Source organism: Terrapene carolina, unplaced genomic scaffold, assembly GCF_002925995.2.
Source record: "Terrapene carolina triunguis isolate 2854851 unplaced genomic scaffold, T_m_triunguis-2.0 Scaffold88, whole genome shotgun sequence".
Taxonomy (NCBI): Eukaryota; Metazoa; Chordata; order Testudines; family Emydidae; genus Terrapene; species Terrapene triunguis.
This window is the reverse complement of record NW_020664439.1, coordinates 37,106,560-37,134,510: the sequence shown is the minus strand read 5'-3', so window position 1 is coordinate 37,134,510 and position 27,951 is coordinate 37,106,560. Positions and strand designations below refer to the sequence as shown.

At 41.8% G+C, this 27,951-nt stretch overlaps 1 protein-coding gene across 1 annotated transcript in view; it reads left to right on the top strand.

Moving 5' to 3' along the window:
• Positions 1-22,755: 22,755 nt before the first annotated feature.
• Positions 22,756-27,951, top strand: part of SPATA16 (spermatogenesis associated 16) — a 126,851-nt gene continuing 121,655 nt past the window's right edge. The window contains exon 1 of the mRNA XM_026650190.1: positions 22,756-23,370. Within this exon, the coding sequence (XP_026505975.1) occupies positions 22,756-23,370 (615 nt within the window). The remainder of the gene's footprint in view (positions 23,371-27,951) is intronic.

Below are 27,951 nucleotides of genomic sequence, written 5' to 3'. Positions count from 1 at the left end.
GCGGGGAGCCCCGGGCCCTTTAAATCCCCGCCGGAGCTCCGGCAGCCGGGCTCGGGCTGGGATTTAAAGGGCCCGGAGCTCCGGCCACTGCGGGGATCCCGGGTCCTTTAAAGCGCCACCGGAGCTCTGGCAGCCGGGCTCCCACGGTGATTTAAAGGGCCCGGAGCTCCACGGCGCCCGGAGCCCCAGGCCCTTTAATTCGCCGCTGAGCCCGGGACTTCCAGCCGCCTCTGCAGCTGGGAGCCCCGGGTTGATTTAAAGGCCCTGGGGCTCCCAGCCACAGCCGGAGCCCCAGGGCCTTTAAATCTTGAAAGGCCCCGCCTCTTCCAGTTGAGGCCACTCCCCCACCCAGGACTCTGGCGTACCGGTAAGTCCTTTAAGTTACTTTCACCCCTGGTGTGGGGTATCACATGAAAGCCAGTGAGACACTGGTCATCATAAGCATTGCAAGGTGTATATACAAATGGTGTGTAAGGAGTTATGTGAACCTACTAAAAACATACTTCAAACTACGTAACAAGGCAGAATTGACAAACAGGTTTTCTGCCAGACAAAGCATGTCTATTCACTTACCCTGTCTCTGATGTAAATTAAACAATGCAAGCCAAACCCAATGGGAGCTACATTAGCATTCCAAGTCAACATGAGACACACCAGAGAACAAACAACAGGAGAGCACTGTGAAGGTTTTCTGGACTATAAACTGGGGGACACATAAAATGTTTTGTTATCCTCACAGAGGAAACGCCTGAAGGGTGTGGTGTGTTCACAAAAGCTTGGATCCTGCTTATGACTAAAAACCAGCAGCTCTGGGAGAAAATCTACTTTATTAAATAGGAAAGTTAACCATTAGTAAGTATAGACCTAGGATTGCATTTTTAATTTAGTTTTCTATGAGTAACCATTTCTGTTTCCATTTATCCTTATTATCGCTTTAGACGTAACCTTGACTATTAAGCTTAGGATTGTTTCACTATAAATATATTTCAGTGCTGTAATGTAATAAATTTGCCGGATCTTGAGCTGTGCCAGTCAAACTGTCTTTTGACGGACAGCTTACTTGGTAATTTCTGTGAGTGTCCAGTGACTGGGGCCAGACACTGCAGGGAGTACTCCAAGGACTCGGGGATTGGTACGTGTCTAGCACTAGCCAGCATGGAGAGGGTAAGGTCTGCAGAGACATGGAAGTCAGTGTTTGTGTGGCCAGTGACTGTTAGTTTAGGGAACTGAGCTAGAGGAGGCATTAGACAAAACTGCTTCGTGCTAAGGGCAGGTGGAGTGAGGCGCCTCACAGCCCTGGGTACACCTGGGGAGTGTCCCACTTAAGTGGTCCAATACATGGCAGCCCATCTGTTCACTGGAACTGGTCTGAGAAAGTATATCACTCTTGTGGTCCATATGCTAGTCTGGCTCCCCACCCAGGTACAGAATCCATCTCAAGGACCTAAACCTAATTCACAAAGTACTCCCTGGGCTAGGGCCTGATTTAGTGACCACCACTCTTTTCACGTGCTATCTGGAATTCTTTGATCCGCAAAAGGACTACAGCTGACAGAGTCCAGGATGACCTTTCAGGTCTCTGAGAGCAGTCTTTGTCAGAGAACGACTTTGGGCTGCAGAACCCCCTGCCGCCATAGATTAGGTTTAGTCCACCTCCTCCTCCTTTCAGCATACAATACCAAACATTAGAGCTGGTCAGAAAATTTGGGGGCATGCAGGATACTGCACCGTGTATGGTACCTCCTCAAATCTTCCTTATGTTTCAGGTGTTTTTGTTAACAGAGTCAGGAAAGCAGAGAAACACAGGGAAATAGCTTGTTATTAGCATGGCTTAGATCTCTGCAAGCAGTTATAGGATGTATAGCATATCACTCCCAACAAACAACTTTTATTGGACTTCAGCTCTCAGTACCCCAACACAGGTCCAGTATTATGAACAAGCAATGTAAATCATTGCTTATGCCTTGTAATGTGGTCTGAGGGAGAATGCACTAGTTTAGATCTGTATTGATCTGGCAACTTGTTTCCCAGTCATGGGGCCATAACTAGGAATTGGAGGACCTCTGTCAACACAGTGATAGGGCTATAGGTTGTAGAAGGAAGGCTTATGGGTTTCCACCCCACAGAAACCTCTAGCCACCCTGGTCTTCCACTCCCTTCTTGCTGCTTCAGATGCTGCTGCTAGCTGTTTTCCTCTCCAACTGCTCTGTGCTCTGGAGCCCTACCCCCCACAGTGGAGCAGGAGGAATGGATGGAATGTAATGTTTCAAACCCCTCTGGGTTCCACCTGCCACTTAGGGGCCATACCCAGGTTGCAGCTGGGGGAGCTGCAGCTACCGCAAAGTAAGTTTCCACGGTTAAAGTGTCCATCCTAGGTGATAATTCATTCAGCGGCATGGAGAGGTTGTTTATATGAGGTTGGGGCAAGCTAACCTCTGACCTTTTCCCTTATGAAGGTTCATTTTACTTTGAATTAGCTGGGAAAGGTGACCTGTAGCTCTCCCCTTACCGCACAGAGGCCCTAAAGGAGAACTAGAGAAGGCTCATAGCAGTAGTATAGCAAGCCACACCCTCTTTCTCCGTCCCCACTCACCCAACAGAAGAAAAGGCTTGGGAATGGGAAGCTTCTCTCTTTTTCCAAATCACCTAAATTTGCAACCGAGCCTCAACAATAAAAAGAAACTAAAACTTTCTTCCAAGCTGCCTCCTCTCCTCCCCCATCAAGTTCCCAGCCATTCCCTTGTTCCCTTCATTGCCTAAAATCAGGCTCCACCCAGTGCTGCCATCTCCCTGGGCACATCAAGAGGGTTCCCCAAACTCTCTCCTGCACCTGCTCCCATCAGGGTCACTTAAGTAAAAATTACATTCACTAATTTTGAAGGGGTAGGGAGGAATGGGCAGAAGCCTCCTTTCTTTGTCCCCCTTTTTGTTTCTCGATTGCCTTCTCTTTCCATCTCTCCTTCCCCTTCCATCTCCAGTCAATTCTCTTTCTTTTCTCTGATTATTGCATTCTCTCTCCCAGGATTTCTCACCCTCATCCCTCCACACTTGCCCGGGTCACCCACTACCTCCTTTGAGCCATCCACATTCCTTCTCACTGTCAACCCAGCTGTACCTGTGGCTACCTGCATTTCTCTTCCTCACCCTTCTTGCTGCCTTAGATCCCCTTGCCAGTCCAGTCTCACTGTTCCCAGTACCACTGCTCCATATGCTGAAGCCCAGCAGAGCCGGAGATTTGGATAGAAAGTCCTGTTTCAAACCTCTCTGGGTTCTGCCTGTCCCAGCAGCCACATAGCTGGCGCAGATGCTGCTCAGGGGCCACACCCAGGACACAGCTGGAGGAGCTGCTCAGAGGTAGCACCAAAAGCAAGTTTCCTGGTAGGTGGAGTTAATCATTCAGCTGCCTGGTTTGTAACAGTCTAGTGCATTTATTGTTCTGTTTGAGACTTTAGGTCTTATTTGTTCTTGTTTGTTGTATCTTCTTTGTGCTGCCTCATCCACCTTTTTACCTCTGACAATAAGGCTTTTTAGTATTGAGGATGTCAGGGGATGGATTCAAACAGGACTAAAACTGATGTTTGTGAGTTTGATTTCTCCGTGTAACCTATTCTGAAATGTTATTTTTAACAAATGTGCAGTACCGAGGCATTGGATCAAATATCCACATGATGAGCCTTTCTCTACTGCTGCTTTTTAATCTATTGTCTCATGAGTCCTGTTCATTTGAGTTAGAAGAGGCAGGGACTTTGTCTCTTTATGTGTTCTCTAAATGCTGTATATACTCATGGCACTCTATAAAGATTAATGTTAACGTTACTAATTGTAGTTCACCCACACAGATTTAAATATGTGCAGCATTTAGCATTTCATCAAGGGAATGAGCAATAAACATGCTATTGTAAAAAACGTTTAACACTTACATTTGGGGGAGGTCAGGTGGGAAGGGAGTGAAGATGTCATGCGGTCCTATTGATCTGCGAATCTCTCTGCCTGGGCCCACGGGATGGGTAATTCAAGGTGGGTAAATGCTCCTGCTCTGTGCTGAGACCAGCTGTGAGTGAAGTGATAGGATACCGGGGTAACAAACTTCCCCTGAGGAGGGTGTGCTAATAGGGTCTGTTCCATCAGGTCTGGCACTTTCCAATTGCAAAACATTGTCTCCTCAAGGACAAAGTTATTGAGGTAGGAAGGGTCTCCACCCCGCGACTGGGTTGGGCTGGCTCACCAGCTTTCGGGGAGGAAGTGTTCCTTAGAGAGGAAGAGTATGAGTAAGTAGTTGGATGAGGATGCAGGAGAGATGAATTCAATTCCCATCTCTGCTACTGACTTCCTCTGTGACCACGAGCAAGACACTTCCATCTCATTGGGTTTCAGTTCCCCTTCAGTAAAATGGGGATAATAATACTTCCTTTCTCTGTTTTATATATTTGGATTGTAAACTTTTTGGGGTAGAATCTTACTATGTGTATGTACTAGCGCAATGTAGCCCTGATCTCAGTTGGGGCCTCATTGTACTACTGGGATGATAATAAATATATTAAGCACACATAATTGCTCTGCACACAAGTGGATTTAATTACGTTAGCCCCCGATCCCACCAGTGGTTCTGCATGGATGTATCCTTGTGCCTGTGCCGATCCAAATACAGGATCAGGGCCTCAGCTGGAATTGTGGGAGCTGGGAGAATTCCTGCCAACATTTCACTGCTATAGAGAAGAAGAGAATATGAGACTCCAGGCCAGTGAAAAGAATATATTTTTCAGACATTTTGATTTTTATCTCATTGGGCTTCCTTTTTCTCGGTAAATTTAATAACATGTTCTAAATCTAATATCCAAACCCATAGTTCACCAGTCTGTTTTATAGTTGGGGGAAATATAATCTGCAAATGAAATGGAACTTTTTTCCAGTAAAGTTTAAAGAATGCATGACAACTAATCTTAAAATATTGCCACTTAATGTCAGCTTGTTTACTGAAAAAATACATGATAAAGCCTTTTCGGTAATCACAGCTTGAAACAAAGCAGAGCTTTCTTGGGCTAATGAGTGAAGATACATTTATTCATTTATCGGCTTTTCAATGGCACTCATTATCCTAATACCTTAGTGTTTCACAAGAATTAATAAGTTTATTCTTACAGCACCCTGGTGAAGAAGGGAAACATTATTATCTCTCTGAGGGACAAAGAGATCACGTGACTTATCCAAAACGACACAGGAAATCTGCAGCAGAGCTAGGCTAACACAGATTTCCTGGTTCTTACTCCAGTCCACAGCCTTAACCACAAAACCATCCTTCCTCATCCAGTATTGCTACTCCTAAGCAATACAAATCATTACTCAGGCTCCAAAAAATCATGAGATTTTTAAAAAAATAATACATTTGCAGTCTTCTTCTTTGCCTTCTGGTTTCTGAGCCTTTACGTTGCACATGGGTCACGTTTGCAAGCTTTTCTTTGCAACCTTGAGGGGTGTTTTTTTTTTTTTCTTTTTTAATGAAAGCTGAGCTTCTCATCTAATCACTGGGGCCTCAGGAAGCACTCAAAATATGGCGAGACTTGCCATAAAATCATCCTGGTTATATCATATACATTTTGTGTAAACCATTACATTGCCAAATCTAATTCCTCCTTTATCCTGTCCATACTGTGCCTTACTTTTTCTAATGCTTTCAAACTTCTTTTGATTTCATGTGAATTTGGCGTGCTTGGGATGCAGGATGGGGCACACATTATAACTGAGGAATATGCACATACTGTATAACCTTTATGCGGATAATTCTGTGACCACAGACCATGGAGTGTTATTCAAGTTACCAAATATTACTTATAAAAAGCATGTTTCTAAAAAGGCAATTGAAAAATGTTTATGGACAATCACCAGTTACACAGAGAGTGGATTTTTAACAGCATTAACTCTGCTCCCATTGAAGTCTATAAAAATTTTTACTGTTGATTTCAATGAAAGCAGAGTTAAACCAACGAGAAAATCCCACCCATATACACTATTTTAAAAGAGTGTGCAGTGGGTACAGTTAAAAAGGTTTTACTGGTTCCAACAGTATTGCTCCACTGTAGATATAGGCCCAGATCCTGCAAACGCTCGTGCACATGCTTAACTTTATGGAAGTCAATAGGCCTACTCACAGGTGTAAAATTCAGCCTGTGACCGGGTGTTAGTTCTTAGCACCATAGGGAATACATGCTTGATGTTGTAAAATCTTATCTAACACTTTAACAAAAAATAAAGACTAACTGTGCCCACTCTAATTCAAATATTTATTACAAATCTTTCAAAATGTGCAGTATATAAAAACCCTGTAAGCCTTAGGATCTTGTAGGCTCCTTAATTCTTCTGTAACTAGGCTACAGAGTAGCACTTAAGCTGCTGTGCCTTTGTTGCCGCTTTGAAAATAATGTAGCTGCAGTTGCAGCAGGAATTTAAAGAGAAGCCAGTGTATGAAGTGAGCGCCACTAAGAATCTCCTGTCTTTGTGCTTAGTTTTCCCCCTTTTTTTTAAATTTAATTCCAGCATCCGCTCATATTTTGCTTGTTTCATGGTGGAAATGGCTAAGGGTTGAATTCACAGTGGTTTTAGTTTGGCCTTGCTACTGAAAACCTTTGCATTTACTGTACCTCTGTAGACACAGCCATTTGGAGGACAGCAAATGATATCTCATTGTAAAAAAATTCTCCCTGACCAACACTAAAGCAATTTCTTTAAATGCAACAGTATTAGGAAAAGGAAAAAAAAAAATGGGCTACATTCTCAGTTACACTAAGACCCCTTCAGACTTTCTGCAGCATAAGGGGCACCAATATCCTCTGTGCAGGGGCTGACCTTGACTGGTGCCGAGCTGGCCGATGCTGCACCTCGATCGTAGCACGTGAGAATGGGGGTATGTCAGGGGCAGGGAGGAAGGTGTGGTCAGTGCACTGCATTAGTTGTTCTCTGCTTTACAAGGCCCACAGGGGACCAGAGGAAGCAGAATGTAAAATGTAGCAGTAGGGCTCCGAATAGTCCCAGAACAGAGGCGGCACAAAGGAAACTGCCACCATCCTCGCCCTGTTCCTGCTCCTATTGTGACAGATTTTTGTTACCAATCTGCCTGGAGCGTCAGTTGATCAGGCTGACACCACAGGATCGTTGGGGGAGGAGAAGACGAAACGCATCAAGTGTCTAGATTTTAAAAATCTTTATTGATAAAAATAATAAAATAACAGCAGAGAGTGCTGAGAACGCTCCCACATCACTCAGGGGAAGAAAGAAAGCATTAGAGCCCCAAGCCCTAACCCACTTTTTACTTACTTTTTTTTTTTTCCTTAATGGAGATATCCTATCTCGTAGAGCTGGAAGGGACCTTGAAAGGTCATTGAGTCCAGCCCCCTGCCTTCACTAGCAGGACCAAGTTCTGATTTTGCCCCGGATCCCTATGTGGCTCCCTCAAGGCTTGAACTCACAGCCCTGGGTTTAGCAGGCCAATGCTCAAACCACTGAGCTATCCCTCCCCCTTTCATACTCACACATGCACTACCCAAAACTGGCCAGGCCTGGGTGTAATGTAAGAAGAAGAGGGGGGAAGGGTGGACGGGTGTGCTGTCCTGGGCCCAGGTCATCTGGGGAATCCACTGTTATCTCTGAGTTGCTCCAGCTTTCAGGAGGGTTTAAGTCCTGGGCTCCTTGGGGGGGGGGCAGGGTATTCCACTCAGGGACCTCTGCTTCTGGTGCTCTTTGTGCCAGTCCAAACCGGCTTGCTGTGGCCTTCTCAGCTGCCCAAAACACACTGGCTCCGGAGAATTTGTTTTCCCTTCTGTTGGCCTTCACCGTCGCTGCCTCATTCACTCTGTTTTTGCTGCTATCTTTGCAGCTCTGCTCCACTTAGTTCTCCTCTTCTCACAACTGGGCAGCTGTAGATTTTTCATCTGTAGATTTCTCATCGAGCCCATAACCTGGGGCCAAGGCCAGCGTCTTATCTTCACACGGAGTTAGCTAAAGTGCCGAGTTAACCCGTTTTCTGCTTTTTCTTTCTCCCCCCGCCCCCCTTGGCCTCTTGTACTCCTGCAAAGGAATCTTCCATTCCCCACTCACACACCTTTGACCCTCCCCAAAATGCTTTGTGATGCTTGCAACAGCGTTAGCCACATACAATGCTGATCTGCCTTCCCCGGGGACTCCCTGAGGGAGGGGGCCATTGGGGTGTGACACTATTGCAAGGACGGAGTAACCGAGAATCAGGTCCGATGACTTTCTCTCTTTCTGGAGCATGTTGATATGACGGTGGGGGAGGTAACTAAATAATTTTGAACTATGCAATTGAATAAACCTGCATAGGTGACTAGGAACTGACATCAGCTAATCATACCACTCCATCATTCATATCCATCTTATAAAATAAAGCCCTTAGAAGAACACTCATTTTACAGAACTTTCCAATAAGACTTGATTCAAAAAAGCAAAACATCTTCTTAAAAAAGAATAATCCAAGATCAAATTTAACTTGAAAATGGTCTCTTAATTCAGCAGTTTGGGTTTCTGATCAGAAATGACCTGTATTTGTAATTCAGGACACACAGCAATGAAAGCACCTGCTCCTTTTTTAACCTGGATTTTGCAGTAGCCAATAGAACAGCTTGGAAAATCTACAGCAATAAAAGTCATTCTTTGGCAACAACTGTGATACCATGGTCCCAAATATAACATTACTGTACACTATCAGGTTCTCCTGGCAGTTTTAAAATCATTTGGATACTGAACAATGGAACCAATGTAATTCCCTCTCAGCTGGTATAATATTTTGAGTCACCTTATTGCAAGTTAATATTCAGGTTGCAACATCTTGCACCCATTGGAGCCTTGCAGAATTTTCTCAGGAAGGTCGTAAAATAAAACATTACAGTAGTCTAACTTAAAGGTTACGAAAGCATGGACTACAGCATCAGCATTAGTCTGTGACAGCATTGGCTTTGTTCCAGCAGTAGTCTGTAGAAGATAAAAGCAAGGACTAACCATATATTTAATATGATAAACACAGGCACGAGTGTCCATTGCAACCCCTAGGTTTATTTATTTTTTAATGGAAGTAGAAGGAACATTTAAATCAGCAGTAATGCATACATATAGAAAGTGTGTACTTGGTAGGAAGGTTTCCAGTATAAATAGGAAACCTACAATGCCGTTTTATGTCAGACCCTTCTTTAGATGTGTATGACCAAACCAAGATGACTGCAGTATTCCGTAAAAAGAAAGAAAAGAACTAATGTTCTTGTAACATTGTAATCTTAAAATAATGCATTGAAGGTAATAGACACTGCTAAAACAAGAACATGGAGATCAAATAGAGATCACCAGGAAAGCCAGCTGTTGAGAGATGAAGAAACTGAATTAAGGTCAGAAATTAGGACCAACCCACTGGTAAAATACCAAATAAGTTTCAAAAGTAAGAGATCTATCTCAGAGACCAATTTGAAGATTGTGATTGTTCTAGGAGGACACTATAATCCAGCGTCAAAAGTTGCAGGCTAATGAAAAATAATAAAAAGAAATACTGAACTAAAGTTTGCAAAAAGGGTATAGGTCTTCTTAGTATTTTACCAAAGTGACCTCAGTCCTTAAGCAAGATAAATAAAATGTAGAAGGAATCTTTGGGGAGATTCTACCTGCTCCAACGTTAAGGCTGAGTTTTGCACTTAAAGAAGGGATTCAAATTCCTTATTATGTATGGGAAATATAGTGTACCTTCCCCCAAATTACAGCATTTATTTTATGAGCACAGAATGAATTTTCTGATCATTTACAAGTAAATCTGTGTTAAAATTAAATTTTAACTTGGAAGTTTAAGAAATTTAACAGCCTGTGTTACATATTGTTTTTATCCCAAATGATATACATAACAGAATGTCACATACTCTTCAAAAATTTCAGGTAGTTAAAACTCATTGAAATCTCATACATAAGGTACTTTTGAAGATAGTATGTTGTAATTAAGCTAAGTTATTATTATAGACCAATATACAGGGCCAAGTCAATAACTCAGGTCACTGTTCAGTGTAGATACTGTGACTTAAAGAGCAGCTCAACCAATCATCATATTTCTCTCCAGCTAATTAGTATACTGCAATTCCGTTGGTTGCGATAAGTCATTGCGATCAGGGAGAGGAGTCTACACAAATTAATAATTCTCATTGATAGATTTCTTGGCCCTCAACTGTCATTGCTCTTAAAAATTCTATGGCTGCATGTAAGCAAATGAAGGACCAGTACATGCTGGATGGTTTGTGTTGTTTCAATTGATGCAAAATAGCTATAAAGCTGGTGCTCAGATACTACAGCAATGAGAGCCACAAAAATCCATGGAAAGAGAGAGAAAGAGAGATAATGCTCCAGCTGTTTTGCATTGCTCCAAAGTGATGCAAAGCAGCCAGAGGAATCTGGCCTTAAAAATTAAAATATAAAAAGTAATTTAAAAGGTTGATATCATCTGTGATAAACTCATTAAGTATCTGAGGGGTAGCTGTGTTAGTCTGTATCAACAAAAACAATGAGGAGTCCGGTGGCAGCTTAAAGACTAACAGATTTATTTGGGCATAAACTTTTGTGGGTAAAAAACCCACTTCATCAGATACATGGAGTGAAAATTGCAGATACAGGCATAAATATATATTGGCACATGAAGAGAAGGGAGCAACCTTACAAGTGGAGAACCAATGTTAGGGTGGATGTGGTACACGCCTAATAACTGATGAGGTGTCAATATCAAGAGAGGGAAAATTGCTTTTGTAGTGAGCCAACCACTCCCAGTTCAAGCCCAAATTGATGGTGTTAAGTTTGCAAATGAATTGTAGCTCAGCACTTTCTCTTTGAAGTCTGTTTTTGAAGTTTTTTTTGTTGAAGTATGGCTACTTTTAAACCTGTTAGTTAAACTCATTAAAGATATCACAACTCTTTAGGCCTCCCATTTTTGCATTCACATGTGGCATTTTTAATAATAATAAAATAGGAAATTCCTGTGGAAAAACTATTTTATAATGGAGTTAAGGTTGAGAGTACATAATGCTATTTTAAGGGTAAAAAAATTACATCACAAACACAAGCCTAATAACCCCAAGATATTCAGAGTTAGAGTTACTTTTAAATGACATCCAAATATGTTACGGTAAGGAAATGCACAGCTAAATCACGCAGGCAACTTTAATGATGTCATGTGAGGGGAAATTAAAATCTAATTTCTCATTAAAAGTCAGGTTAATCTAATTTGAGATAACAAACACTAAAATTGTAATTATGATTATTGCATGCTGTTATTACAGGACATACCTAAGGTTGTTTCCTTTAAATTACTGATGTCCACTGTCAAGCTTCTCTCCAGTGTAATGTAGGTTTTCATTTCTTTTCTTTTTCTTTTTTTGTCAAGGACTATTAAACAAAGTTGATGTTATTCCACACTGCATGGAATGGAATAAGCATATCTTGTGTATTTGCTAGAGGAGCTAGTGCAAGTCAGGACTTGGGACCTCCTACGGTCTGGGGAGCTATCTAAATGCTTCATCATTTATCCAAACTTTTGAGGTTTGCCTAGCTATAGTTCCCATCACTACAGAAATATTGTAGCTAAGATGAAGAGCAAGTAGCGCTTTACCATAAAGATAACAAGGCAAAAGGCAGTGGTGGCCTAAAGAAGGAGCATGAATCTGTAGGACTGATCATAGGACTAATTGCCAGGAACTCCTGTATTCTAGTTCCTCCCTGGGCATTGACTTACTGTGTGGCTTTGGGTAAATCGCTTAACTTATCTGCCTCAATTTCCCCACTGGTAAAATGGAAACACTAATATTTAATTTCATACCTAATGGGGAATTCAGCCTGACTGAGGTACTGTGCCACCTCAGTTCCCCTGGTTTTCAACAGGATTGGTGGGAGCACAGCCCCTTGCAGTATTGGTTGGGGCTGCACTGGGGATTAATTAGCTTATATTAGAATTGGGCTTTGAAAATACAGAGCGCTCTATCTGTTCTGAGTAAGACAATACTGTATTTGCTACTGGGTTGTATTATTGATGTCCCCTTATTATTCGGTGTTATTTTCATCAAGTAGTACTCAGAGGCCTCCGTCGAGATCAGGCACCATTGTGTTTACTGCTGCTGCTTTTAAATCTAATTGCTCTTTGCCACCACTAAATTTAAAGTGAAGTGTATTTATTGCTGCAGGAAGGAGCAATCATCTTTTTCCATCATCAGGATGACTCCTCCCTTCCCCCCTTCAAGCACTTGCAGTCCTCCCTAGTGTATAGCCCATTTAATAAAGCAGTGCATCGGGTCTCGGATTTAGACCTTGCTCTTAAATTGCTATAACAAAAATGAATTATTAGCACAGACGGTTGCACGTGAATAAATGTCTGCGGTTTTTGAGAATAAACGTCTCCACTTTACCTTGATGTTTATTTTTGATAAATGTCTTGTCATCTCAATGAGGAACCTGAGTCATTTAACCATCACTCATTGGAATGACACCTGAGCCTAGAGATTGTCTTGAAAGTTTCAGCGATTTAAGTCCCTGTCGCACTGCATTCCTTTTCTTTTTGTGGCATCAGGAAATTCCAGGTTGTGGGTGTGCATTTGATTACACATGCATGAATGCTTCAGCGCCCTCCCACCACTTATCACTTTGATTCTTATTAGCCAGCCTAACTCAAGCAGAAGAATTCCAATACTGTCTTTAAGGATCACCTGAGCAGAAGCTTCTGGATAAATTGTATTGTTCAGTGAATGCACCCAAAGTTCTGTGCAGCTAACTTGTCAGAAAACAACATAATTCTGTAGACTGAAGTACAAGGATTATGGTTATGACATAGTTTGCTCATTCTTTTCTATGAGGAATGAACTTCTGATACATAGGAATTGATTAGCTCCCAGGAGTCACCAGCTTCCCTCTTTCCAGATATGTGTACAGGAAACTCCAGGCCAGATCCAAAGCTGGTTAAAAAATGTATTGTTGCCAATTTACATCAGTTGAGGATCTGGCCTGGCTCTTTAAGATTTCCTAATTCTCATATAGCGACTGGGGCCCACATGGACCCTTCCTGCAACATTTTCTCAATTGTGGAACAGATTATGCTTTTCAACATCTGTTGTCTGCTGCTCTGTGTTCCAACCCTTGATTTTGCTCTGCTGTTTTTACTGTTCTTCTTTCCACTTCACTACCTCTGCATGGGACATCAGATACAGTAGTTACAAAGCAATCAAAACAAAACAAAAACCCAACCAGTGAAACAGATCAAAAATTAACTTTAGAGTTAACTAAATGTAGTCAGGGAGACCTATGCAGTGAACGAAGATAATATGGGAGGACATTTTGGAAAGAAGAAAGCCCATCAGATAGCTGAAACTGGCTTATGTATTCATAGGTGAGGGCAGTTCTGGGGTGGCTTACATTTTCTTCTCTTTCTCAGACCCCTCCTTCTGATTTCCTTTGCATCTTTTCTTCTCCCTCCTTCTTTTCTTCTTTCCATGATCGCTCTTCTTGTCTTCTGTCTTCCCTTCTCTCTTCTTTTGCTTGTCTGATTTTGTGATATATACAGCTCATTCTTTAAGCCATAAGCCTTTCCCTGTGTCCCAGTGGAAAACTTTTCCCCCAGTTTCTCCATAATTTTGTTATTGATCTTTCAAGTAAACTTATAACCTCCACACAAATATTGTAACTTGGTTTTGTGCCATTCATTATTGGAAGTTCTTTAGCTAACGCTAGAGTAGCACAATATATTTTGTAAAGATTGGACACAATTATTTGAACTGAGCCTATTATTAATCAGACATGTTAGTTCTCAGTGGTCCTTCTACATATTGTTTGGCTTTTTTATCTTTGATAAAGGGCTGGATTGAAACTTTAGGCATAACCCAGATCAAAAGGTGGTCCATATAATGCATCAACTCAGGAGTAACCCAGAAGACATTATGACTCAGACACTCCTCTGAGCCACAATTCTTAACTTGCTCCTTCCTTGCTCTGTGGAGTAGTAATTAATTGCTAACCAATACCAGCTGGTTCTCTTTATAATCCCTTTTTATATTGTTTTCTGGCCTCCTAACATAATTAGAAAATATCACAGAACCCACATTCCCAGCACCAGGGGGGAAAATAAACAGGATCTCTGGAGCTCTTAGCCCCACCTTCCCAGCTCCTAGCCATGGGAAAAATCTTCATGATTTAGGGATTTCCCTGAGCTTATTTCCCTATTTGTACCCCACACATGCACCCTTGTTTCTCACACAAAGAACTGATCTTTTTATGGACTTCTCCTGGTTTCTCTTCTTTTCTTCCCATATTGGCTGTTAAATCTCTTTTTTATATATTTTTTTTATTTCTATTTTCTCTCCCCCTTCCATCCTGATTTTCCCCCTGTGTATATCTATGGTCATGAAATTGTACGGCTCTGCTCCTGCTTTGTTGAACTGCTGGTCCCTTGTGGAAAGGCAAACCAGGCCTCAGATCCCACTCAGGTAAAATACTGACCTCACAATGTTGGGCTTTGTGCTGATAAGAAGGCATCACCATGAAATGCTGAGATGCTCTTCTTGCTGTCTCTTTTCTTTCTCCCGTGGTTAGGCAGTATTTACTCCCTTTCTTTTTGATGAAAGTCTTTTACTAGCAGATAGAGAGAGGAATTCACTTCCACAATCCCTACAATCTTGAATAGAGGAGCTGAAATTGTCACTTATTCCCTTTACCTTTAGCTGGGGAGAGTTTTTAGGTGGTATTAAAATGGTATTAACTGTCCCTTTTTTGCAAAAAGAGAAGAAGTTATCTGCTCCGGACAATCTTAGTGTGGTTACTTTTGTTGTGATTGGGTTCGATCCTGTTTTCTTGAAGACAAAACAGGACAAACACATCAAAGGACACAGAAAAGAATTGCAAAGATAGAAAATGCAGCTTTTGTCACGGCTGCTGACTTGCAACCTTGCTGCTGGAGAAACACAGGCACAGCACATGGTCTGATTGGCCACTCCAAGACCTGGCAAATTTGTACCAGCACTGGGCTGTTTAGGGCGGTACTTTTAGCTGCCTCACTGACCACTGGTTCACGGCAGTGTTGCAAAACATGCAGTTTTGGCCAGCTACACCAAACAAAAGGCAAAAAGTGAAAGATAGGAAATAAGGCGCAGAAGGAGAAGAACTCATGAGGAGGGAATGGAACCAGGAAACCACATCTCACATTCCAGGAGCTGTTCAGAATTTAGACAAAGCCAATGGAGGTGGTGACATCATCATTTCCTTCTCTGTGGCCCAGTCGGGTCAGGATGCCTTTCCTGGTAAGGATGATGATGGCCCAACAGTGATATGGTGAATTTCTGGACAATGGGAGAGAGCCCAAAGGACTGGAAATGGGCAAATAAAATACCAGTCTATAGAAAGGGGAATAAGGGCAACCCAGGGAATTACAGACCAGTAAGCTTAATTTCTGTACCCAGAAAGATAAAGAAGCAAATAATCAAACAATCAATTTGTAAGCACCAAGAAGATACGCTGATAAGTAACAGTTAATATGGATTTGTCAAAAACACATCATATCAAACCAATCTAATATCCTTCTTTGACAGGATAAGAAGCCTTGTGGATAGGAGGGAAACAGTAGATGTGATATACCCTGGCATTAGTAAGACTTTTGATACTGTTTCAGATGAACTTCTCCTAAACAAACTAGATAAAAATAGCCTAGACGAACCTACTGTAAGGTGGGTACACAACCGGTTGGAAAAGCTTACTCAGAGAGAGTTATCAATGGTTCATAATCAAGCTGGAAGGACATATAGAATGGGGTCCCACAGGTATCGGTTCTGGATCTGGTTCTAGTCAATATCTTCATAAATGATTTGGATAATGGCATAGAGCAGGGATCAGCAACCTTTGGCACGTGGCCCATCAGCGAAATCTGTTTGCAGGCTGGGACGGATTGTTTACCTGCAACGTCCACAAGTTTGGACGATCGCGGTTCCCGCTGGCCCCGGTTCACCAGCACATCCCTCGGCCCACACTGCTTCCCGCAGCCCCCACTGGCCTGGAATGGTGAACGGCAGCCAGTGGGAGCTGTGATCAGCCAAACCTGTGGATGCTGCAGGTAAACAAACCATCCCAGCCCGCCAGTGGATTTCCCTGACGGGCCGCGTGCCAAAGGTTGCCGATCCTTGTGCTATACAAACATATAATAAATGATACTCCTAGCCTCAAAGAGCTATGGGAGACATATGGCTAACTCTCTGCAAACTACCCTGAAAAATTACCAGTCCTCATGCCAAGGTTTAGTCGAAAGCACAGTTTTGTTTTGTTTTTTTACAACCAAGTTAAACATAGTGAGTGAAAATAGTGGTTTATAGAGGAAGTGCTGACAAAACTTTACTGCAGCAGCCTGGACAATGCAGCTATAATAATGGCAAGTGTGCCCTTCTCCCAGCAAGAAAAATGTAAGGAATTTTGATTTTACACAGAATGAGCTATTACTTATGTCTACCACCAAGAAATAGAGTACCTGGAAAAAAACACATTAAAGTTTTTTTCCAAAAGAAAACTAAAAATAAAAAAGATGAGATGTGACTCAGGCTTTCAAACAATAAAAATAGCAAGAGGAAAGAACTAGGTTGCTTCATTGCCTAGAGAAATGGCTAGAATCTTTAAAAAGTCTGAAACCTGATTGTGAAAGATTCACTTTTATGGGCTGCTAAGAAGGTGTTGACCTTCGTCATCAATAGACAGCCTAAGCTTTTATGGTTTTCAGCAGTAAAGGAAGTGATTAAGAAGTCATCCTATTGAAATGTCAACTGGAAAAATCTCTAGTTCGAATCTCAGTGTAGCTGTTGTCTGCATACACACACACACACACAAAAAATATCTGTAAATTTGACACAGATATATCTTGTTTTATTTTTAAGTGACAAACCTGGTATGCCTTTACTTTTTGGACTGATGAGGATATCTGGAATCTGGGACAAATGCAGTTATGATAGTTGACGTTTAGCTAATAGCCTGTTTGGTGGGGGTGGGGACTTTGGATGTGTTTTGCAATAGTACTATATATTTGCACCCACTCTGGAGAACTGAAATGTAGGTCACTGAACTGTAGGGATAACAACGGTGTAGTGGGTCCCTGAAAAATGGGATTGCTTGCATGCTGTTTATGACGACTTCTGTTCCAGCACTGGTATAAATGTGTAAATAAACAAGTTACAGTTAGAATATACCCAGATGTCATGTCACTGAAGTTTCCTCCACTAGGAAGCTTCTCTGAAAAGCGCCAGAAATGTGTTACTGCTCAGCAGAAGGGCAAAAATATGATAAATCCTTAGAAACAGTTGCCATTTCCAAATACAGCTGAGTGACTAATTTTTTTTTCAGTTTAAAGGCCTAACTGAAAAATTAAAACAAAACCAAAAAAAACCCACAAAAAAACCCACAGTTCAATTTGAACTAATAACTGAACTTTTCTGTTTTTCTCAAACAAAAAAATGAAAACATTTAATTTCAAGTTGAACGAAATGTTTCATAATTTTCATTTAGCTTTGGGTCATTTGGGATGTTTATTTTCCTTGTCAGTAGCCAGCACAGGAGCATGGAACTCACTGTCAGAAAAGCTAAGGACCTGACACGACTCTGACGTCGACAGGCTTCGCGTCACACACACGTACATCCACACCCACGTGCGCACACAACTTCTCCTCCACTAAAATTCACTACTCTGCCTGCTCTCGAATGAAGGAAAGAATATCAAAACAACAAGAAAAGAAGCGAATGTTCTAACCCATCCAATTTGCCTCTGGCCAAATGGAGAGAAGCATAAAATCAGGTTTCTGAGTTGACTACTCCGATTATTTACATTTTGTTGGTCACATAAATACCATGGACAGGTGCATGAAATAAAAATCTTAATCTGTTTGTTATGTACCATTGGCTCATTTTAATGTCACTGGTGTGGTTAATAGTGACACTTAAATACTGTCCTCTTTAGGATCTTGATCCTGCAAGATGCTGGGCTTAAGGCCCTGATCCTGGAAAACATATAAGCATGGTCTTACCTGTAGGTACGTGAATAGTCTCATAGTCTTTAATGGAACTACTCACGTGCTTAAAGTTAACCACATGCTTAACTGCTTTGCCAGATTGGGGCCAAACTTCTCACCTGCTTGCAGGATCAGGGCCTGGATGACAAAGTGCAATTCACATCTCTGTCAGAGCAGCTGGGCCAAATTCATCTTTGGTGTAATTCTGTTTGAGTCAATGCGGAATTTAGCCCGCTGTTTCTGTCTGCAGCTGCAGAAAGATAGCACTGTATCATTTCATGTTTGGAAAGGCTTCTTTGTAATTATAAGGGCTAAAAACTTTTTTGTTTAAATTCTGAAGAAACTAATGGGGTCACCTGAGAAGTGACAGAAGAACTTAACAACAGGTGGCATCTAAAATGCCAGTATGAGTTAGCTGTACATGCTGCTTTCATCTGATGACAGATGATAAGAGGGAGTTGAAGGTAGAACCTAACTAGTTACAGAATAAAAAGGCATGAGGAGCAGAACTGGTGCATTGAATGAAGGTTGCTAGGTAGGCTACTTTCCCTTAGGAGGGCCTTCTTAACCATTATAAGAGCAGAACAATCAATGAGCTAAAATTAGAAGATTTTAAAGATAACTTACGTGACATAAGACTTCTTCAGTAAAAATAACACATTTTAAAATTGAAACCTTTCCATGTGAAAGCAGCTGATTCTATTACAAAGAAAACCAACAAAAGCTTTGTTGGGATACCTGGCAGATCTGTGAATTATAGTATATGTGCAAGAAAGAAGTACACCTCTACCCCGATATAACGTGACCCGATATAACACGAATTTGGATATAACGCGGTAAAGCAGTGCTCCGGGGGGGCGGGGCTGCGCACTCCGGTGGATCAAAGCAAGTTCGATATAACGCGGTTTCACCTATAACGCGGTAAGATTTTTTGGCTCCCAAGGACAACGTTATACCGAGGTAGAGGTGTAACTCCAAAATACATGGAAAGCTATTCTTGGTTGTGTACCACAAATAAGCTTGAGAATCCACTAAGTAAATTTAGAAGCGCTGCCCTCTGGAAATGATGATGAGTTGCCCCTCCATGTTCACATTGATTCATGATAAGCATTTTAGATTATTTTTGTTTTTAATAAAAATCCTTTCTTTCGACAGTTGCCAAAGTTGTGTGCTAGATTGCTTGCTACTGTAAGAAACCTAGTTTTGCAGTAAACTGTTCCAAAATAAAGAATTAGCATTTTAACAAAAGTCTTTCAGGAAAATACTTATCTGACAAAGATAATGATTTTCTAATAGCTTTTTCCTAAAAGTGTCCTTTATTGAGGCAGTGATTAATGTGTATCAACGCTGAGTTATAACGTGCTTCCATAGTACAACTTAACGTCACGTTAATCAACTTGAACACATAAAAATACAGTAGGAGGGGAGGCTGGTGGTGTAGATCTATCTGATACATCGGGGTCACCAGTGATTGCAAAAATATGAGTCTACATTTTTACAAGAAAGGGTCGTGGCCTGATTTTTTTTTTTTTTTTGTGCTTAGTTATTTTAAACTTTGCTCATAAGGATGGTTCCTGATGGCACCTGTGGCCTGATCCTGCTCCCACCACAGCCACTATGAAAACTCCTATTGAACTTGTTTTTTTGAGTTTTTGGGGGATACAGTGGAGTAATTCAGTCATGCTCCATCATATCTCAGTACCGTACATACAGTAAAATGCTGGACACTTAAGGCAACATTTTCAAGAAAATTTGAGTGACTTAAGAGTCCTAAGTCCCATTTTCAAAAGTGACTTAGGTGTCATTGGAAGTCAGAGCATGCACAGGAATAAAAATTTGAGACTTCTGGAAGGGCCCCTTTTGTGCTCCCTCCACTTCCCCGGGGCCAGAGGAGCTCATTCTCCTTCCTCAGCCCCTGGGCCAGAGAAGCTCTGGGACACCCCACAGCCCCGGGGCCAGAGAAGCTCTGGGACACCCCACAGCCCCGGGGCCGGAGGAGCTCACTCTCCTCCCTCTGTGGCCCCATGGCCGGAGGAGCTTGCCCCCCCTTGTGCATGCCCCTGTGAAAATCAATGGGACTCAAGCTCCTAAATCACTTAGAAGCTTTTGAGAATTTCACCCTTAATCTAAAACTGCAGTCAGGGCCGGCTCCAGGTTTTCTGCCGCCCCAAGCGGTGGGGGGGGGGCGGGGGGAGAAAGCCACTTGGTGGCACTTCAACGGCAGCTCAATCGCGCCGCTCCATTCTTCGGTGGCAGTTCAGCGGCGGGTCCTTCACTCCCTCTCTTCCTCTTCGGCGGCACTTCGGCGACAGCTCGAAGAGGAAGAGAGGGACTGAGTGACCCGCCGCCGAATTCCCGCCGAAGACCCGGACGTACCGCCCCAATAGCGGACGGAGTGCCACCCCTTTGTATTGGCCGCCCGAGCACCTGCTTCCTTAGTTGGTGCCTGGAGCCAGCCCTGACTGCAGGCAGCATTGAGCAATCACAACTCCAGGTCATTATGCAGGTTTCTTTAAAAAAAAATGGTGCATGTTATAGAACAGGTAAAATTGACACCTATTTCAAAGGTAGCTTCCTTCAGCTGCTTGGGGCTGCCGTTCCAAAAGCTTGCTATAAATATGGTCACTTTGGCATCCAGCCGGGATTGTGCTGAGTGTTTTCAGCTCCAAATCAAGTAAATGAGAGTTGTGGGTGCTCGGTGCATCACAGCAGAGGGCCTTTGAAATCCCCTTAAATCAGGCGCTAACATATTGCTTCCCCGTCTATACAGGACCGGCTCCAGGGTTTTTGCCGCCCCAAGTGGCGGGGGAAAAAAAAAAGCCGCGATTGCAATTGCGATCAGCGGCACTCCGGCAGCAGCTCCACCGCGCCACTTTCTTCTTCAGCGGGAATTCGGCGGCAGGTGCTTCCCTCTGAGAGGGACCCGCCGCCGAACAGCCCGATGTGCCGCCCCTTCCCCTTGGCCGCCCCAAGCACCTGCTTGCTGTGCTGATGCCTGGAGCCGGCCCTGCGTCTATAGTATTTGTAGAGGCCTGAAAATGCTTTTCTGGAGGCAGTTCTTCAAAGCCAATTTCTCAACCTAGAGGTTGGGAACCAATGTCTGCGGGTTGTGACTACCTTGCTATTCCAATTCTGTGAAATGGGAGAGTGGTCCCAGTTAGATCCCATCTAGATGAGAGGAGGCCTAGGGTGATCAGGTGGGTCACAACATGACAAAGGTTTGGAACCCCAGTTTTACGCTGTGACTGACAAAAAACATGGTCTCATGTGGCCTACAATGCCGCCACCTGTTTTCTCCGCTCTCTTTTCTCTTTTTCTTTTTCAAATGCACATTGCCCTAAACAGTGAATCTGATGGATCACTGTGCAATGGTGTCCACAGACATATTTCCTGCAATAAGCCCCACCGTACTCAATGGAGACCTTTACCAAGGGTGAAAAAGTTTGCTATGTGTAATATTTTAAAATCTGTTTTTGCTCAAACAAATCATTGCATCTGTTTTGTATCTATCATTCATACAATCTGTACTTGTATTTAAGCACTTTAAATGTGTAGGAGATTGTTTAACTGTAATGCGAGGTTAGAGGCCAAACCTTTCTGCTTAACAAGCCATTCTGAAAGACAGTCGCCATTAAACCTACCACAATTAAGGTTCTCATAATAAATTGAAAAATGAAAAAAAGTCCTTCTGCCTCCCACACTTCTAGACTGAGTTCAGAAGAGGCAGCTGTGAATGGGGGGAAAAAATGAATCTGAAGTCTATTATGCAAGCTAGCCGTCAGCTTTGTAATATGGTTCAGGCCACCTCTCTCTTTCTGAGAAAAGTAATGCAGAGATGAAGACTGAGCCTGATTCTGCATTCTGTTATGCTGGTTTGATGCCTCTGTACCTCCATCAAAATGGAGTACAGAATTGGACCTTTTGGCTTTTATGTTTTTTAATAGCAATGGTAACCTGTGGAGTCTCTATACATGAGATGAGCCTGAACCATCAGCCCAGATGTGAATGATCTCAGACTTGGCTCACATTAGGATCCATCTTGGAAATGGGCAGTTACGACCCCTCTCTAATGCCCTCCGCGGTCTGATTTTTGTCAAACATCCCACAGCTCCCATTACCTCAATGCCTGAAAATCAGGCAATGGTTTTCTCTTGAGATGACTTTGGACAGTCCATGAAAGTGTGCATTGTGGGTCAATCAACCACAGATGATTCCTTCTGAGATGAAGGGCCTGACTCTTCCATTCCTGTTGTACCAGTAGCTCCCACTGAAGGGGCTGAGGGTTAAGCCCTAGGACTCTGTATTAACTAATAACAATTTAGGACTAGATTTTGTCACAAAGATACAGTCCAAACTGCAATCTAGTCCTTAGTATTTTTGTTTCCGTGAGCCCTAAATAAGAATCTATGAAAGCTGCAGTTTTTTGCATGTCATCTATGTAAGATACAGAGACACTGATGTCACCATTAAAAAGATACCCTTTGCCAACAGCTACCAAACAGTATCTGACACCTTATTTATTGCCATATGCACAGAATAACTATGCAGTCTCTGATAAGCTGCGTGCTAACTGCTGGTGAATGTTGACTGGTAATGGTGCCAGCAGTAGATGTGCTGAATAAAATACTTACATGCATTGTTTACTTTGCAGCAGTTTAGAATTCTAAACCTTTCCACATTTTCTCATAGGACGTTCTGCTTTCTTCAATGAGTCATGGAGTCAGCAAGCAACACAGGTTTTGGGAACATCATAAACAAGGTGTGCCAAAATGAAACCTCCCCAAAAGCAAATGCTAGTAGGGAGCCAACCATAGCAGCCAACGAACTGAATGATATTCCGGAAGCATTGCAAGAGGTGAAAAAACACCCCAGGGAAACAGCAGTAGAAAATGTAATGGAGAGAATAAAAATGGCAAAGAATGGCAAGGAAAAACAAAGTAATGATTTAGACAGAGCAGGATTTAAACGGAAATTAGAAAGTGAAGAAAAGCCAGCTGTGAAAAAAGAGGCAAGAATGTTAGAGCTTGATAATCAGTTAGCCACAACGCCTCTGCCGCATATTCCTCTGAAAAGTCTAATGGATGTGGAAATAAAGTTGGTCTACATTGATGAGGAGGATATTACATATGAGTTTGTTGGGTCCATGGCGTCTACCAGCACACAATCAACGTGTCGAGATGTTGAAATAGTAGACTCTCTGAGTGCACCTAATTTCAGCTTTCTGCCACAGATTGACAAATGGCTTCAGGTAGCCTTAAAAGATGCCAGCACTTGCTATAGACAAAAGAAGTATGCAGTAGCAGCAGGGCAGTTCAGAACAGCACTTGAGGTATGAGATTAAAGTAGTAGAGATTAATGGCAGAAAACTATGACATGCAAGGCTATGATTGCACTGAGTGGTTCTGACAACATCATAATGAGCAACGGTCGCAATCTTCCAATGTGATTTCAGGCCAAATCTGCAAACTAAGGGATATCCATAAATCCTGGGGTTTGTGAGGCATTATAATAAACACAACAAAGCTCAAGTGATTTGTGGTGTTAACTGAACCCTAATGTACTGTAATATACTGTATGAGGGGGGAAATGTGACTGCTAGGATAAGTGCATTGTTGCTCTATCACTTTATTTACTCCTGTATTCTACAGAAAGCAAGGATGGATCAGTGGTTAGGACATGAGCCACTCCAAAGACTCAAGTCCCTACTTTGCCACAATGTGGCCTTGAGCAAGTCATTCTCTCTCTCTGTGCTTCCATTCCCCATCTGTACAATGGGGATAAATAGTACTTCCATACTTCATTGGGGTGTTTGTGAGGATAAACACATTAAACCTCATAAGGTACTCAGATACTGCAGTAATAGGGATCCTATGAGGATCAATGTTTCTCCTTGTTCATTGCCATTACTATCCATCTTTAACCCCAACTTTTTCCTGTCGCCTTATGAACAGATCTGTGTTGGGCTTATTATTATTATTAGAGCTATGCAAACAATAGTTATTTTGATTCAGTGGCCAAACCAAAGAAAAAAATAATTTTGGGTCAAACTAAACACTTTTTCATTTTTGAGTTTTTTAACTTAAAATTGAAGCAAATTTCAAAACAAAAAGTGCTTTAGAATCAAAACACTTTCTTTTGAGAATGTCGACACAAAATGTTTTGATTTTTGGGGAGGGGAGGGAATTTTTTCTTTGTTTTTCAAGCAAAACAATTCAGTGAATTTGACACAAATCTGTGAAATGTTTCAGTTGACCTGAATCTGCATGTAAAACTTTAGCTGAAAAAATTCACCCAGCTCTAACTGTTATGTCCGTCTTGTGAGGGAATGTGACATCAGAGGTAAATAAACCAATTATCATTTTCTACTTTCTCCCTTAATGCATTTGCATCTTATTAGTTAAAAATGTATCATAATATTTTTAATGAAAAAATCAAATCTTTGGATGCATATCTGAAAAATAAGATATTTTGATTCATATTTCATTCACTGTAACTGGATCAGAACTACAGAAGCAAAGTGAACCTGGATGATCTGAAACCCCACACCTCTTATGCTCCCATTTACTGTATACTAAAATTCTCATGTTCATCTGAATCCCTGTTTATCTACATTTCTTTAATGTATCCCATTGTGATATTAGATGATTCACTGCCATTTGCTGCAAATAGAAATGTATACAGACAGACAACTGAGGGCTGATGGACCACAGTGAGTGAGAAGAAAATAATTCTATGTTCCCTTATACCATCCAGGACAATGGGTACAGGTCTGCCTACCAGGAGATGGAGACAGGAGTAAAGCAACATTTTTGTCACTTGTCCAATAAAAGGAAAGGATCCTGCCCTGTTGTTTTCCTCTTCCAGCAGATATGCCTGTAAATAGTTCTTTCAGTGGCCAGGCAACAGTAGACTTTAGTTATTTATTACTTTTAATTTGATGATTTCCACCCCATTCCTCCAGTCACTTATCTTCTGCTGGGATTAGACAGGCTGTAGAGTGCTTTGCAGGGAAGACTTTGAGTTTGTGTGAAGTTGTGTTTTGCTCTCATATTCCTTACAGCACTCTATGGGGAGGTAACCCCTGGCTGCTATGTGTGGTTCTTTTTCTCCTAATTATCAGGGATCAATCTGCTAGACAGGAGCCCTCTGTGGATATAGCCCAATTTTTCTCACCAACTAAGAGACCAGAGCTTCAGCTTCAGTGATGATTGCAAAATCTCAGCTGCTCCAGACACAAAAGAAGTAAGATCTTGGCTAAGATTTCCAAAACCGAGAGATGATTTTGAGTGACTATTCTTAGTGGCCCAAGCACCTTAAAGGAATCTAATGTTCAGAGGGCGGATGCTCTGCACTTTCTGAAAAATCAGGCTCCCAAAATTAAAGTTCCCAAAATCCCTAGTCACTTTTGAAAATCTTGGCCAAGTTTGTGAGTGAGGTACCATAGTTTCACCAGTGCTATAATAACTTCCTAGATGAATGGAATAAAAGGAGGAATTCTCATGGCTTTAATAAGAATACAGTGAATTCTATTGGAAGAGAAGGAAGAGAAAAATTGTGAAATCTTTAGGAAGCCACAGCATTGCAAAGTTATGCCCAGATTTCTTTGGTGCTGCCAGTCTCAGTTAATTATATTGGAAATCCCTTGTATTATAACCGTGTAATTCAAACTGTGCCGGTAGAAGTCATGGTTCATAATAATCACATAATGGGCAAGGAATTAGACGTAATCAGATTTTAGTTTCCCTGTCGTGTTTCCATAATGCTGCTATAAAACCGACATAATCGCAAAAAAGCACCAGTTTTTTTACATCTTTATCAGATTGATGTACAGTCTCTTTCTCTCTTGCTCTTGCTCTCTCCTCTTTTAAACAATGAAAAATAACAGAAATTGGATTACAATTGCCGGGAACAGGCTATGATAAACTGTTTGCTTGTGTGCAGAATCAACCTTAATGATGTCATCAGTCTCTCTTAATCATTAGTGATTAGCCTGTTACCCTTGTATCACGCTGCAGCCAAAGGCTGCATCAAAAGAACTGATATTACAGCATTTTGAAGGTAGTGTCTCCAAAAGTTCATGTAGGTGCCCTATAAAGCTTGAGTGATGGCCACTATCCTCACAGATAAGGCGACAGCCCAAGTTAGTCTTGCCTTTTTTTCCAATAAGTATTGCAAAATCTCACCCATAAAGGGATATTAAGAATTTGGAAGCTAGAAGTTTTACCTACCCTGATGTTAGGCTCCTAAGTCATATTTAAACTCTAAAACAAGTGGCCTGATTTTTAAAAGTGCCAAGCATATAGCAGCCACTACCTCTCCTCCACCATCCCCCTTAACTTCACTGAGCCATCATCTTGGCCATTATCTTTATCAAAAAGTACATAGATTTCTATTTTGGCTTTATGAAGGAGGACAGGAAAATGTTGATTCTACACCGAAGTCATTAAAAAAGCAAATGATTTTGAGGGTGATGCTTATTGACATCTGGCCTAGCTTTCCGGTTTCTAAGGACTAATCTCAGAGGGACTGATATTTAGACCCTTATTTTAGACACTTTATTGAGCAAATCAAGGTGACTGGAAGTTGTAGTTATTTAACTCATCTCTTCCTGCAAATGTCCACAAAATGTCTCCATGCTTTATAATTATGTGCAAAAACATAAGTATCAGAATAGCCATACTGGGTCAGACCAATGGTCCATCTAGCCCAGTATCCTGTCTTCAACAGTGACCAATGCTAGATGCTTCTGAGGGAATGAACAGAACAGGTAATCATCAAGTGATTCATCCCCTGTTGCCCATTCCCAGCTTTTGGCAACAGAAGCTAGGGACACTTCAGAGCATGATTTTGCATCCCTGCCCATCCTGGCTAATAGCCATTGATGGACCCTATCGTCCATGAACTTATTCAGTTCTTTTTTGAACCCTGTTTTAATCTTGGCCTTAACAACATCCTCTGGCAAGGAGTTCTACAGGTTGACTATGTGTTGTGTGAAGAAATACTTCCTTTTGTTTGTTTTAAACCTTCTGTCTATTAATTTCATCTGGTGACCCCTAGTTCTTGTGTTATGAGAAGGAATAAATAACACTTCCTTATTTACTTTCTCCATTATTTTATCATATCTTCCCTTAGTTGTCTCTTTTACAATCTGAAAAGTCCTAGTCCTAATAATCTCTCCTCATATGGAAGGTGTTCCATACCCCTAATAATTTTTGTTGCCCTTTGAATTCCATCTGCCATTTTTTCATCAGTCACCCAGTTATGCAAGATCCCTTTGTAACTCTTCGCAGTCTGCTTTGGACTTAACTATCTTGCATAATTTTGTATCATCTATAAAGTTGCCATCTCACTGTTTACCCCTTTTTCCAGATCATTTATCAATATGTTGAACAGCATTGATCCCAGTTCAGATCCCTGGGGGACTCCACTACTTACCTCTCTCCATTCTGAAAACTGACCATACATTCCTACCCTTTGTTTCTTGTCTTTTAACCAGTTACCAATCCATGAGAGGACCTTCCCTCTTATCCCATGACAGCTTATTTTGATTAAGAGCCTTTGGTGAGGGACCTTGTCAAAGGCTTTCTGAAAGTCCAAGTACACTATATCCACTTATCGCCCTTGTTCACAAGTTTGTTGACCCCCCCTTAAAAAATTCTAATAGAGTGGTGAGGCATGATTTCCCTTTACAAAAGCCATGTGGACTCTTCCACAACAAATTGTGTTCATCTATGTGTCTGGTTATTCTGTTCTTCACTATAGTTTCAACCAGTTTGCCTCGTACTGAAGGTAGACTTACTGGCCTGTAATTGCCAGAATCATATCTGGAGCTTTTTAAAAAAAATTGATGTCACATTAGCTATTGTAGAACCAATGTGAATGAAATTGTTTTTAGTTATCCTGTACCATT